General features: G+C 33.1%; 1 protein-coding gene across 1 annotated transcript in view; it reads left to right on the top strand.

The window, feature by feature from the left end:
* LOC106470658 (coiled-coil domain-containing protein 186-like) overlaps nt 1-15,855 on the top strand; it is a gene marked incomplete at its 3' end in the record, with an annotated part of 55,573 nt that overhangs the window by 17,610 nt on the left and 22,108 nt on the right. Inside the window, exons 3-6 of the mRNA XM_022399290.1 lie at nt 7,494-7,689; nt 9,563-9,775; nt 12,661-12,780; nt 14,305-14,508. Coding sequence (XP_022254998.1) covers nt 7,494-7,689; nt 9,563-9,775; nt 12,661-12,780; nt 14,305-14,508 — 733 coding nt within the window. The remainder of the gene's footprint in view (nt 1-7,493; nt 7,690-9,562; nt 9,776-12,660; nt 12,781-14,304; nt 14,509-15,855) is intronic.

Below are 15,855 nucleotides of genomic sequence, written 5' to 3'. Positions count from 1 at the left end.
CATTTGCATAATTTCTAGAATCTCCTAAATCAATATCAAAAGTTTTTTAAGGTAAATGTTTATATTTTATTTTCCATTTTCTCTTCTATATCACTAACTCTAGCTATTATCATTAATGTATAGTGCAATTAAATGTTAAAAATTAAGAAATGGAAATATGTACTTACCCTTTTATCCCTTTGTTGAATATCTTGAAAAATGAAAAGCTTGTTGTTCACTATTCCACATGTTCACTTTGGAAATTATTTTCAACTGAGTGTGATATGCCACCCATGGTATCTTTCCTTCATAATCAGTTGGTTTCTCAGTTGGACAATGTTTTTGAGTTGGCCAGGTAAATTTTGAAACTGGTTTTGGCAGTGACATAGTTGTAGTAGTACAGGAAGGTCCTGCAATAACAGATGACAGCCATAGTTGTAATAGGTATAGACCAACTAGGTTCTACTAAGATTTTATAGTAAATGTGTTTTAGGTTGTAATCAGATGTAGAAAGATGTGTGGCTGGTTCAGTGCTCCAAGTGAGCTTTTTATTTTAGGAGCCAGCAGGCTCCTGTTTTTTTTTTTCATGATCACTAGGAAAAAAAATAGTTGCCCATAACTCCACAGAAATTTAATAAAAATAAATGAATATTAATTATTGCTCAAAACCATATATAAATGAAATATAAAACTTGAAAATAAACAACTATGAGAATCTTCAAGCATATTATATTTCCACATGTGGGAAAAAATTCAAAGATTTAGTATAGGAAAAAGAAACATTTAAAAAAATAGTCGAAAACTGATTTTGCAGTAACACAGTAGTTAATAGTAAATTTTATATATTTCATCAAAACAGTTATTTGCAAGGGACTTGCATTTTTTTTTTTTTCATTATGTGACTGTTCAGTCCGTTTTGTTTTAGCTCAGTTGTTTATTAATCCATTAAGGTGAATCATGAGCCAGCACAAAGAACATCAATATCTAAAAGCTGCTACTTGTATTGAGCACTCCTCTTTTCATTGGAAAATCAAGTACCAACAACCACTTCTGGGCTGAAATGATCCAAACTGGGTCTTTCAGAGGAAATTCTTTTGAGGTGCTCAGTGACTGACATGGAAAGGAATGATTGGTAGTATTCTGAATTTAGTTCTGAGCAGAAAATGCCTTTTTACATTGTGCAGCAGAAATTGGCAGGATCATGAGAATTTCCACAAGGTACAAAAGATCTGTAAACTTTTCAACATAAGGATGCATGGTTAACTGTGGGTTTTGTTTTGGAATTCATTGTTTACTAGACTTGGCACTCCTCCACTGGATGAATTTGACTGATGTCACACATTTTTTTCACCATAGACTCAAATCAGTCAATGAGGAAAGCAACATTTGAAAGCAGTATGTGAGAAATGTCTCCCACATATTTTAATATAAAATGAATTTGGTGTTACATACAATAACAACAAGATTTGTGAAACAAATCATTTGCACATGTGTGCTGTACAACTTGTTGTCTGACAAGATGGTTTTTTGCTTTCTCTCCTGTAGACTATTTCTGAACCTAGGATATCAGTTTCACTACAATTGAAAAATAAATACTTCAAGGGTTTAGTTTTAAGTATATTTTGCATTTGTTCAGCATCTGTTTCCATCATTTCAGCACATTTCATATCATTGAAGCTGGTAACATTGATATTGACCCATGACAACAGGTTTTATTACAGGTTGTAGCTCTATATTCTACAGTTACTGCAGACTCACATGTTGCCATGACAACAGGTTTTATTACAGGTTGTAGCTATTTTAAATAAGTATATGTAATTAAACATAACAGTAGTGTGAGGCACTCAAAGGTACAACAATATATGTTAGGAAAGCAAATGCAGCATGAAGAAAGGAAGATTCTTGTGTCTTTCTGCAAAAGTGAAGCAAAACTCAAAGGGGAAAACATGTAAATAAAAAATGAATACAGGTTATTTTATTGTAAAAGATTAGCTCTTTTTTTACAAAGTACTGGCCAACTCTTTAGTTAAAAAAAGAAAGTGAAATTTAGCATACAGATTCAAAGTTGCTATTGCCTAGTTCAGCTTAACCAGTTAACGAATTACTTTAATAACAACCCTAACAAAACTTTTATAAACACATTCAATCTTCAACTGCAAGACCCAAATTTAACTACAAAATTTCTTGATTTTTTTATGTATATTTTTATTTATTGTTACAAAAGTAGCTGAAAAGTTAAAATTATAAACTTATTAGATTAAATAAGTAAAAATAAATGAAATATATACCCACAATCCATTAGGTGAAATGTGGTGCACATGGGAAAAAATACAGTACAAGGCCAAAAAAGATGGCATCAAATGGACAAAAAAATAATAACATCTTTCCTTTCAAAACCAAACAAAGCTCAAAGCAGCAACAGCAGTACATGACAAGTGAATGAGTCAGATAATGAACCTACAGCTTCAGGGTCTTCCTGTTCTAAAATGTTAAAATCACACTTCACAAAAGGAAATTTCAGAGATCATGACACCAACAGTTCAGCTGGTTAGTGAATGAAATTGGGGTACTATTTTACAGTTACTGTAGACTCACATGTTGCCAGGAAAACAGGTTTTATTACAGGTTGTAGCTCTATATTCTACAGTTACTGCAGACTCACATGTTGGAGTTAGTAGTATAAATAAATTTTCTACTTCTATTGGTTATAAATAATGTAATAGCAAATATCAGAGAAAACTTAATGAATTTTTTAAAAGTTTGTATGTGATAGGAGGGCATGGCATATGGGTTGGATTTTCTAGTGTATGTCTAAGTAAAACAAGATGATTGAAGACTAAAGATATATTATGTTTTAGCAATATCTATAATATTAATAGAGACTTGCTTTCCAAGCTGTCATTCTGTATCTTCATCAACTATAGCATGAGTTGATGACATTTTATCCATTGCACCTTGCTGTGATGGTGATGGATGAACCTTATTGTCAGATTCTACCTGACGCTGGCTGTCAGTCTGGTTTTCAAAACCAAACAGGATTCATGGGTCAGATGCCTGCTCATTTGCATGAGAAGCACCAATATTTCACAGCTTTGTCTGGGCAGAAACTAGTAACATTGCAACCATATGTGGACAACAACATAAAATATCTCAGTTTTAAGAAATGTGTGATAGTTTGTGATTACTTTGCTCATGTGGGAAAAATACTCTCTCACAGATGTTTGTTGAAGGTCTGTGGGTAAGGAGTAAATTCACTAGTTTCTTGTGCAACAGATCTGTATACAAGTGATGAAGTTTCTATCCTGTATGAGCAGCCAACCAGATTTTGAAATCAGTCCATTCCTCTGGGATTAGGTCAAACCTTTCCTCTGTCAGAACATTTTTCAAAGCACTTCACTAGTTCATCAGTCTTGTCCTAACCATAGGCAGGTAGCTAGGTTCTCATGGTCACATGGCATCAGAAACATGTCAAACATGCTAAAGCAAGACAGGAGCCTTTGGAAGAAGATCAGGAATTTCTCATTGTGTTGTCAATTACTTTAGTGAAGTCTGACATTCATGGTGTAGCATCTACTTTACTGTCAGGAATATCCTCAGAGACTTGTCAAGGTGGGTGTTTATTCGTGGTCAGCTGGATACCTTTTTATATCACCTTACCCTTTGATAATCTGAAACACAAATTACCGTAACTTCAATAAGATTGAAAATTAAATTTGAAAAATATTTTAAAAACATTACTTTCAAAATTAATTTATTAACGAAAAGTTGCTGTGAGAATAGAATGACCTTTAATTATTAATTATTCTTATTCAATAATTAAGAACTTGGATTTAACCAGACTAATTAAAATACCACTCCTCGCTTTCACTTAGTTGGTGTTCAATCCCAGACTACAACATTGAAATGCAATGTGTCTGGTGTGGTTCAACCTCTTTTCATGTGCTACCATTTCTCCCTTGCAGTAGCCATCACTCAGTTTTGAGTTAGCCTCTTTCTGTACTACTTATCACAGGTACCTGTTCATCTTCTTCTCTGACCACCCCAAACTTTGGGTGGTTTGTTTTATATTCATCCTCCCATTCCTTTCTTCCCTGTATGGTAATTTTGATGCAGCTTATGACATTTATTTTGTACAGTCTTTTTATTATTATTTTATTTGTACTACTACTTTTTATGGCACTTACCAATGTCTTTTCTTGCCGTGGGATTCCCCTTCCTTTAATTACTTTTCTCTTCTCACTTTGCCCAGTTGGGTTATACATCTCCGGCATAGTTTCTTCTTCTATTGATGTTGATCCTATTCTTATTTTTCATGTCTCCTCACACCATTTTTGTCATCCCACATCATCTCTTGCCTCTAGCCATCAATTTCCTCTATATCAAATCTCACAGGTGGGTGTGTAGAAAAACCCCAACACACTAGTGTGGAAAGTGTTAAGACCATCTGTTCTTGCTTGGTGCTCACTGTTGAAGTGGAGTTTTCCGTAAGACTGGTTTGGTGGTGTGTATATGTATCTTCCAGACTGTTCTGTACTTGCTCACAACTGCTATCTGTAGTTGTAGTAAACCATTGTACTGTCTCTCAATGTAAAACCTAATTCCAGATGATTGTGCCTGGTGAAGATGTTCCACACACCTCTCCAGTATTCTAGCCCATTTCTTTTAGTGGAGTACAAGGAAACCCTGGCTTCTTCAGTTTCATGCCTCTGGGGAAGTTGATATGGAGAGTTCCTCATTGGGTGAGGACAATTCCACTGGTAAGAGACCAAATGGATTCACGTGTCGTTTCTGAAGTATGACTGGGGTGTTACCTGGTAGTGTGGTACAGGATACCCCACTATGTTATAAACCAAGTCATTTCCAGTGGTTAGATCCAACTGGATGGGTCTTGGGTTCATCCCAGGACACAGGTATGGGATGTTCCTCCCTGCACCTGATATTTGTGGTGAGTATCTCATGTAAATATTTCTTCAGTATGGATTGACCTGACTTATTGCCCTAGCTACACTACATGCTCATGCTCAGCTGTCTGTCTGTGAAGTAATAAATGGTTGAGCTATCTGCCATTCCAGCAACTTTAGCGACACATTAGCATCAAGTAATATATTCTTATGACAGTATGATCTCTGTTGGGTAAAGTGTATTCCCTGCTTAAGTTGGACACAGTGATTCAAATGCTGCCCCACTAGGCTACCTCCCCCCACACCTCATGAATGTCACGCTTTATACCTTCCTTTTCTGATGCTGTTTTCAGGAAGGAGCTCATCTTTGTAATTTATCTACTTCTTTGTGGTGCAGAGAGGTAAGTAGTAATTCTGTAGTTAACATTTTACTTACCTGAAAATGTATTTCAGATAGACACTCACCTTTCTGCACCACCTCCCACCCCTTCCTCCCTATTTCTGGTGTATTTAATTTGCCTCAGCTACTTCTAGTTCTTATGGGGATTACTGTGCATGGATGATGTGTCACTCTCCTATTGGCTATAGTCTAATGACATCATAGGCTGGCACAGTACATATTGACATATGTAGGGTGGGAGCTTTGTTTAAGGCTTGTACTATGTGGAGAAAATTACACGGTAGTATGCGTAAGGTAATAGCTCTTTCTGGTGCAGAGAGGTTTGTATTTATCTGAAATAGATTTTAACTTCTAGAATGAGCTCTGGTGTATAAACATGTGAGGCTCTGCCCAGCTAAACCTTTATAATCATCTATATATCTGCAAGTGTCACTGTTGGGAAAAACTTTACTATTGTCTTTCCTGATAGGGGTTGTAATGTATGAAAACTCTATTCCAAATAAATACAGATATTCAACTTACAGGCTGAAGTTATCTTCCATTGGAATTCCCAGTATCTGTTGGAAGACATGTTGGCCAAAATGCACAAATGTATTATCAAGTAAAAACACATGGCCTGCAAGAATTCGTTTAATGTGAAAAAGTGGTAATTTTTGTGAGTGATGTTATCATAGAAATTTCTGTGTTTACTGATGCAGAGTAGTAATTTACCCTAATTATTAAATTACCTTGAAAATGTTGATAAAAGAATTTAATTTTACAGTAGAAAAGACTAGCGTAAATATTACTGAAATCAAATACTCTGCTCCCTCTTGCCTCATAAATCATTTAGCCACTTGGCTAATGCAATGAAATCTTCATTAGCAACACACATATTTGATTAGCCACTCCACTTAAAGTAGTAAACTTATGTTAGTGTGTATATTGAAGCTATTGAATGTATTATATTTGAGGTGCTACAGTAGTACAATGAAGCTAAGAATGATAAGTTTGAGGCATCTGTTATCAAAACAACCATATCATCAACATTTGTACTACATAATATATATATATATATATTGGTTTGATATCTTTTGACTTTTGTTTTCTTGGATCCTGGGACGCCATCTTTACAGAACTCAGATTTGATCTAAGTAAGGCTATTTCTGATTGGATAAAATTACCCCTTCAATGTTTCAAGAAAAAGTTTCTGTGTAAGAAATAGATAACCTTAGGCGTGTGCAGGATGCCTATTCTACACTGGTAATGCAGTATAAACATACGGTAAAGATGAACGGGAGATTAAACCATAAGAATATTAAAATCTGTTGACAATTCAGTGGGTAGTTTTAGTATTATATATTTATTTGTGTGGGTGAATTTCTATTCTCAATGAAGACGACAAACAACTTCAGACAAAAGTTAATTTATTCATCCCGGCATTTCGACTTGCACCTTTTTCAAGGGTCAATGAATGTCACAGGTTCCAAACTGATTTTACATTAGAGTAACCAAAATAAAACAAAGGTTTTAACTGATTTATCTATGGAAATGAGGATATGCTAGTAACCTGAATGATCAGTGACTTCTTTAAACCCAGAACACGTTCAGTGTTGCTGGTAGTGAATTCCTTTAAGTACATTATGCATTTATTGTTTTTAACTGCATTTACCCAGTTTCTAAATAGGATTAATTTTGCATTCACCTTTTTTTACTCCACTTATGTAAAACTTTACTGAGTGATGTAATAATGACTTTTTTAGTGTGTTTCAAATTAATTTTTGGACATTCATTAGCAGCTGTAAATCTGTTGGTCACAATATTGAGGTTATAGGTGAGCACATGTTTGACTGGAGAGTAAACGTAAAGGGATGAACTACATTTTGTAGGATAGAATGTATGACTCTTTGTTGATTATGTTACCTAACAAGCTGTTGTAATTAAAGATTTTACTGTCAATTGCCATCTTGGAAGAATAAGCTAATAATTGGGTATTTAATCTTGCAAGTGTTAGGTAATAAATATTATATAGAAGTGTCTCTGACTGTAGATTCTAATTTAATAAGCTCTATACTTCTGTCAGTAAATTGGATTGTAAGGTAAACCTTATGTTCATTAGCTGCTGTTGGTTTAGGTTTAAGTGATCAGAAATAACAAATAATTAGTCTACATTGTTCATCAAATGTGATGAAAATCTTTAATCCATGAAAGATATCTCCTCTGTGTATATTTAGGTTCCAGAAATCTCGGGTCAATGAAAACCATGCTACACTGCAGTATTATGAAGTTCAAGTGGAGTTTCTCGAACGTACTAACAGTCAGCTACAACTAGAACTTGCAGACCTCAGAAAAAAGTTAACATGTCAGGAGGTAGACCTTAAGAAAAATATAGAAAAACTTAAAATTGACTTAGGGAGCAAGGTGGACAAGGTTTGTATCCATGTTTTTAATGGTTGTATAGGATCCTGTGTTCAAGATTTATGTATATTTAGTTACATAATGGTACCTACAATATTTTTTTGGATAAGCACTTGCATTGTTGTGAGTTGAAGAGATTTATCAAGTAATGTTGATCACTATCCATTAAGAATAAAATATCTGTATTTGCCTTTCTTCTGCATCATAAGAATTATTATTAATTGTTTTCAGATTTACAATACGACATGTAGAAATATTTGGTTACTGCATTACGTAGTGTAAAACAAATGATAGTAAAAGCTTGTAGCACTTTTATGCCACATTTTATTTCTCTGGAGCGTGTGCATCAGCATGTGGTATATATATATATATATGTACAACAAACATATGAATCTTATAAAAATAATTATAATTTAATTGTTGTTGTATTTTACTTTTTGTAAACTTGCTACTATTTTGAGGTCTGATGTGCTAGTTGGACTGGCAGTTGTTATTTAATTTTTCATTTAGTGATTGATTTTGTTCAGTGATGGCAATGTCAGCTGTCTTCTCGTATATCTTCACATGCCTGATAATAGACACCTGCTTACTTTCACACTTCTTTACTCATCTAAAAAATGAGTTATACGACTAAGTGCACAGTATGTATATAGATTATTTGTTCATTTTTGGTAGAGCTGAACAATTAATGGTATTTGATCATTGATTATACAGTGGCCCCTTAATCCATTCCATTCCATTAATTGATCGTACTGTGTTCTTCTAACCACGATATATACAGTCAAAAAAAAAATATATGTTGTTGGAGGAAGCTGCCAGACAGCTGCCTTTTCTCTAGTCATCAGTTCAGAATTAGTGACGATGACATAAAAACTTAGTAGATTTGCCAGAACGAAGACGTTGAGCAAGTTTGATGGCAATGGATATCAAACCCAAGACCATCAATCACGAGACCCCCCTCCCCCAATTGCCAAAACTGAACGAACTTGAAGTAAAAACAATAATGTATAAGGCTAAAATTTGGCAAAGCAAAGATAGCTCATTACATAGCTTTATGCTCAACAACAAACAAACATATAACAATAATCATATTACTTGGATAATTGAAAATAGTGATAACTGGAAACCAAAATTTCTGTTAGTTGATTATTTTCATGAGAGTCACTTTAATCATAATTTTGATTAATCAATTGTTGGAATATAAAAACAGTAAAAATCAGAAACACTAGTTTTGATTAGGTAATTATTTTTGGGACAGATGATTTAATCATAATTTTGAATAGTTTTTCTGATACTAATCAATGTTATAGCTGCTCATAGATAATCAATCAAATCACATAGCTCTAATTTTCACTAGGTCACCTAAGTTACAAATTATTGTCTGATGCTGCAATATCCTTTAAATTTAAAAAAACAAAATAGCTTTATTTATGATGATTCATATATTCAATAGTTTGTGTTCTTTATAACGTGTTATAGAGCTTACTGTTATCTTTTTTTAATTTGAGACTATATTAAGAATTGAAATATAAAGTACAATTATCATAAATTAAAACAAACCAAAATAGCTTTATTTCTGATGATTCATATATTCAGTAGTTTGTGTTCTATATAAAGTATTATGTACTTTAGCTGTTTGGGTGATTAGGGATTAGGACTACAATATATTCAATCTTTTTAATCTGATGAAAACACAAAAAAATTGTGATTTTAGCCAACTCACTAACCAATTAAAACCTCATGAAACTTTGGCAGGAACTTTATTTGAATAATGTGATAAGTGACTCTATTATTATACCACATAGCTTATGTAACTTAGAGTTTTGATATTTTAATGGAAAAAGAATTGTACTACATGGTTCCTTAATATTTTAAAACATTTCAGTTGACCAAACAACTAGAAGTTGCCCAAAAGGACAAAGAAAATATGGTAGTACGATATGCACAGAGTGAAAGAGAAGTGCTAGTAGCTAAGAAAACTCGGGATGACTTGGAGAAAAAACTGCGAGAAATAGGAAGGGAAAAGGAAAATCTTCAGAACAGAATCAAGGGATTGAATACTGAGAAAGCACGCCTCTCAGGACTTCTTGATAGAAAGGTGAATGAGTAGATATTTCATTGTAGTATCAGGCCTGAAATACAGCACAGGTGATTTATAAGAAGAAGAAAATGGTCAAATAAGATTTTTTAATGATTGATGAAAGTGAGTAAACTGAATTTTATCACGAAGTTCTTTGTCCAAAAAGCTTTGAACTGCTACCTTATACATGTTTTCTGGATTACTGCTATCTCATTAGTACAATTAAAAAGTACTATAGTGGATCCACATGAAAAAATTGTTTTAAATAATAATAATACGTCATCAGTTAATACAATGATAGCAAGATACAATACACAGAAGTACAATGATGAGATGTGTAATTTTTTTGAACAGTATTGTATACTTATCGGGACAAGCTGATTTGGAAAAGTGAAGCTGAAAGCTTATTCAGTACATAAAGAACATGACGATAAAGAAATATTTAATTTCATTATTAATGTCTGTTGTGAATTTTGATAGGATTTAGGAAAATGTCCAGTGCTGTTATGAAATGAAAATAAGTGTGTAATGTTTAATTCTGACCAGTCATCCCTCAATTCTCCTTATGTTTGGAAATGGCTTGAATGGGTAGTGAAGGAAACTTTATTACAAATGTACAACATTTCTTTCTTTACCCATTCAAGCCATCTCCAAACTTTATTTTTTAAAAAGTGTTCCTTGTCATCAAATTCACCTTGGTGTTTATATGTTGGAACCAATATAGCAATCACCCACACCCAAGTAGAGGTTGTATTGTTTATAACACTTTATAGCTAGTGAGTGAACTCGTGTATTAATATTGGATATAATTTATCATTAGCATTATTTATCTCTGCTGAGTGTAGCTAAATATTGAAAATATTTGATTTTTTGTGTTTACTGCTACAAAGTTTTTTATATAAATCATTAAGTGTGTATCGAAAATGAAAAAAAAAAACTATAAAGACCATTCAAAAGTTTCAAAACTCTACAAAATAATAGATTTTTGATGTTATTTGAGTAAGTAACAGAGAAAGGGCTAGAAAAGAGGTACCAATATACATGTGTAGTGTTTCCACTTATGGTCACAGTCTGCATATATTGGCAAATCACCAATGTTGAGGCAGTCATAAGGTTGCTATTTTGTTTGTTTTAATCCATCAGTTATCTCGTGTAAATGAAATAAATTGATAGTCAAATGTTTTACTATAACTGATAATGGTAATAATATTTTTATTTAAAACATATCATAATTGCAATTAGAAATAATTAAGTAGCTTGTCAACTAGTTTATTTATGTGTGTTTTTTGTGTAGGATAAACATAAAGATAATATTCAATAAATAAGGATTTGAATTATCAAAACAATTTGCCATTGCCTACCTTACTTCCTGAACTTAACTAAACCTATTTGATACCTTTTTATTGAAGAAATTTCTTTAGCTTTGAAACAGATATAACATAAATGAAAACAATATCTAAAAGATCTATAAAACATTCATAGCTCTGTGATTTATTCCTAAATATTCAAAACTTCTTGGTGTATGTATGCCTTTGGTTAATGCTAGAGGAGCTCTGATTACCAAGAAGTTCCCACGAAACCATAAGCTACTGCTCAAACCATTTTATTTACTCTGCTATGACATTAAAATCCCAGTTCTTGCTCTATCTGATTATATTTAAACTTTCTTTGTTTCATTAATAAATATGACATGATGTCTTTTTTGTGACATCGTACATGGGTGACAACTAAGGTGTGTACTAAAACTAAGCAGAAAAACACATGGGTAATGCTCCAAGATCAAGAAATGGATGATGTGTTCTCTAGAAGTAATGTTTCCTAGCAAATGTAAAATTGTTCTTGGGAATTTGCAGGAAAAATTCTAAAAAAGTGACAAGTGAAAAATGAAAAAAATATATATATACATTAAATGAAACAGGTCAAGTTATGTCTAGTTAACATAACAATTCATCAACATGTAAAAATTGACTTACAAATTTGTGGCTTAAAAAAAGATTGAAAGTGATAAAAGAAAAACATTTGGTGAAAGTGATGGTACATAAACATGAAAAACCAGAGTAAACCCTGTTGTAAAGTAATTTTAAAATAGATATGTAAGTGTGAGAAAGAGATTAGTGGTGGGTATGAGAGGACTCTCGGGAAAACCTTGTCCCACTACATTTCAGACTCTTGATATGTCACTCTTCTTAAGCTCTGATCTTAAACTGCAGATTGAGTATTTTTGGAAAGGTTTGTCTTAAACAGCTAAAAATCAGCAGCCATCATGACTTAGCAAGCTAGTTCATAAGTAGTCCCATGACTTCTGCTGTAATCAATAATTATATAATTGTAAAATATCAGCAGCCATCATGACACGGCAAATGAATTCATAAGTAGTCCCATGACTTCTGCTGTAATCAATAATCATATAACTGTAAAATGTTAGCAGCCATCATGACTTGGCAAACTAATTCATAAGTAGTCCCATGACTTTTGCAGTAATTAATAATTATATAATTGTAAAATATCAGCAGCCATCATGACACGGCAAATGAATTCATAAGTAGTCCCATGACTTCTGCTGTAATCAATAATTATATAACTGTAAAATGTTAGCAGCCATCATGACTTGGCAAACTAATTCATAAGTAATCTAATGACTTTTGCCGTAATTGATAGAATATACAAGCTATATAATTATAAAATTAAGATCACTAAGGAATATTTTAAACTAAATATGTTTGTATTTGTATATTAAAAGTTTATAATTGAGTATATTCAATATAAATAACAGATACAAAATTCTGCTATGTAGATATGGTTGAAATAATTAACTACCATGTTTTATCTGTACACTTGATGATTTTTTAAAATGTTTTATTAGACTGTTAGTAAGTGTTATTCTTGGCACACTTTTTTCCTAGGTTGGAGATTGTAACTCTCTTTTGAAGGAGTATGAACGACTAAAAGAAGACCTCAGTTCAAAAGACATTAAGATCAAATGGGCACAGAACAGATTGAAGACAGAAATGGATGCCCATAAGGTAACCTTAACTTATTATTTAATACCATTGACCTTTAAGATTTGGCCATTTTTGAATAAATGGATCACACGTAAAGAATCCCAATTTTGAAGTACATTAACTAATTTATGTTTCTGTACCCGTAGAAACAAAAAAATTCTTAAATATTTTTCTGCCAAGTTTAATATGACAATCTAAGTTTGTAGATTTTTTTTACCTAAACCAAAATGTTTCATATTTGAATTTTTAAGGATTCTTTTTTAACCTTAGAATTACCATTTTTTTTCTCTCATTCACTAACTATTAGATTCCATACATTACATCATATTCAGTAATTATCTTTTGCCTGTTACAGTAATTGTTTAAGAACTTGCCAAACAAATCATATGAAATAACTAATCTTCTAGTTAAAATATACAGGGTCCCCAGAAGTAATTAGTGGGTTTATAGCATTTGCAATATTGATGTTATCTTTGTGTGTGTGTCAGATGAAAGTTATTAGAGACCCGTGTAACCAACAACATCATGCATCCACAAGCAATTTGGTGTGTAAATAGTTTTAAAAATGTGTTGAAAAGCCTATTAGAGACCGTGTAACCAACAACATTATGCATCCACAAGCAATTTGGTGTGTAAATAGTTTTAAAAATGTGTTGAAAAGCCTATTAGAGACCGTGTAACCAACAACATCATGCATCCACAAGCAATTTGGTGTGTAAATAGTTTTTAAAAATGTGTTGAAAAGCCTTTTATACATAGACCCCAATGGTAGTTCTAGGGTTAATCATCTGTTCTCTAAATCATTTTCTCGTTCAGTCCAAATTGACTAGGGGAAGGTTTTTAAGATCATGTTCTGTCTGGAGGTTAGGGCATGCTAACCCTTCAGCTGAGGGGAAGTTATAATGTGATGGTAAATCCCACTATTCATTGGTAAAAGAGCGGCCCAAGAGTTAGTGGTGGGTGGTGTTGACTAGCTGCATTCCCTATAAAGTAGGGATGGCTAGCATGGATATCCCTGATGTAGCTTTTCATGAAATTCCAAACAAACTAAATCTGTCTGGTAGTAATATGATTGATTTGACAAGATTTGTTCATAAAGTTATATTCTAGCATTTTCTGCAGCCGGTCCATGCATATTTTGGTACCATTTATGATTTGTTTATATTTAAAATAATGTTTTTAGTGTGATTAGCATAAAAACAAAGATTTTGAGACTTTTGTTTTGGCACTTAACCTTTTAAGCACTAAAAGAGTTTCATCAGCTGTTTGTTTAATGAAATGCCTTGTTAAAAATAAATATCAAACTATTTATAGTTTCATAGTTTCTGAGATTTTGTGGCAAGTGATTTATTTTTGATTTATTTTTTGTTACAAGTTTTAGACCTTGTGATGTCAAAGTGAGTTACTGAATTAGTCAGAAAAATTCACATGACTGTTATTTTGGAAGGTTACTTTAAGGTTTTTGTCAAGTATATTTTCTATAGATGATTGGGAAGGAGATTAAAGGTACCATTCTTTGATGATGCCAATTTATTTGATGTACAGGAAACTCGTGCAAAGTTGGATCAGACGTTACAAAGGCTGCAAGAAACAAGAGAGGAAGCAGAGCAGATACGTAAAGATTGCCAAGAGATGATTGGACGCTATCAGGCAGCAGAGGAAATCAAGTCTGTATCACTGGACAATGAACTGAAAGCCAAAGTTAGTGAGTTAGAAGCGCAGCGTCAAGAAAAGTTTGATCAGCAAGAAGTAGGTTTTATGAGGGCATGAAAATGTTCTCTTAGCAGTCAATTTTACCTTGCAAGAGGAAAAAAAAACGTTTTTAAAAGTTGTCGTACTTGAGAATGAAGTTTGTCTTACATTTTCTACTTTAATATATATATATAATTTCTGATTCAAGTTCAGTTTTGGTTTAAGAAAACATGACGATCAGCAGTTTGTGAAACTTGTTTATCATTGACACCACTTTAATATATATATATAATGTCTGATTCAAGTTCAGTTTTGGTTTAAGAAAACATGACGATCAGCAGTTTGTGAAACTTGTTTATCATTGACACCATTTATAATGACAAATTAAATTGGTAACTGGAACACAATTGTTAAAACACAATCTGCCACCAGATATGGGTGGTGCTTATAAAAATTGGCACTTTAGTTTGAAGCTACAGGTAGCCTAAGGTATTTGTCTTTTGTTACATATCTTGAAAATCTTGCTTTTGAAAAGAACTGTATTGCAGATGTTGACTATTTTTTATAGCATCTATTAGGTCATCAAGAAATTAATGTTGCATTTTGGAACTCTTTCATTAACCGCCCCTCAAAAGATGTACATCACTTATAATACTTAAACGAACTGCTTAAATGTCACATTAGTGTAGCCTAAATAATGTATAATAAGGGATGGCACATGACAAGACACACAATCGGCATGTAATGCTGTTTGAATACAAGGGAAACATCGCCTCTGTAGCCACAAAGAATATCAAAGAAGTTTATGGAAATGTTTTGAACGTTCGTAAGTGCCTCACGAACTCTCCTATGATCATTGTTTTCAACGTGTGAATGTTGCTTCGTCTCTTCTGCCACATAATACGTGTGAACCATTTTTGGACAGAATTGTCACCGGTGATGAAAAATGGATTTTCTGTGCAAATATTAAAATGCCAAAAACAATGGCTCAGTCCTAGACAAAAAACACATCCGACCCTAAAACCTGGACTCCATCTGCAGGAAGTGATGCTTTGTACTTTGGTGGGACATCAAAAGAGTAATTCATTTGGAACACTTAAATCAAGCCCTCCATCAGAAACTCCCTTCACTCGTCAATCGGAAAGGTATTGTTCTTCTCCGCAACAATGTACGTCCACATGTGGCACGTTTGACGCAACACAATATTATGGAGTTGGTTTGGGAAGTTCTCCCCCACCCACCGATATTCTCCAGATATGGCACTATCAGATTACCGTCTTTTTCATTCTCTGCAACACCATCTTTATGGGAAAACATATGCAAATATGGAAGGTGTTAAAGAAGACATTGACATGTTTTTTTGCTTCAAAGCCAAGTGATTTCTTTAATCAGGGCATTAACAAC

Source organism: Limulus polyphemus, unplaced genomic scaffold, assembly GCF_000517525.1.
Source record: "Limulus polyphemus unplaced genomic scaffold, Limulus_polyphemus-2.1.2 Scaffold4147, whole genome shotgun sequence".
In the NCBI taxonomy this organism is placed as follows: Eukaryota; Metazoa; Arthropoda; class Merostomata; order Xiphosura; family Limulidae; genus Limulus; species Limulus polyphemus.
Note: the sequence above shows the minus strand (reverse complement) of the source record. Positions and strands in the feature narration are given on the sequence as shown.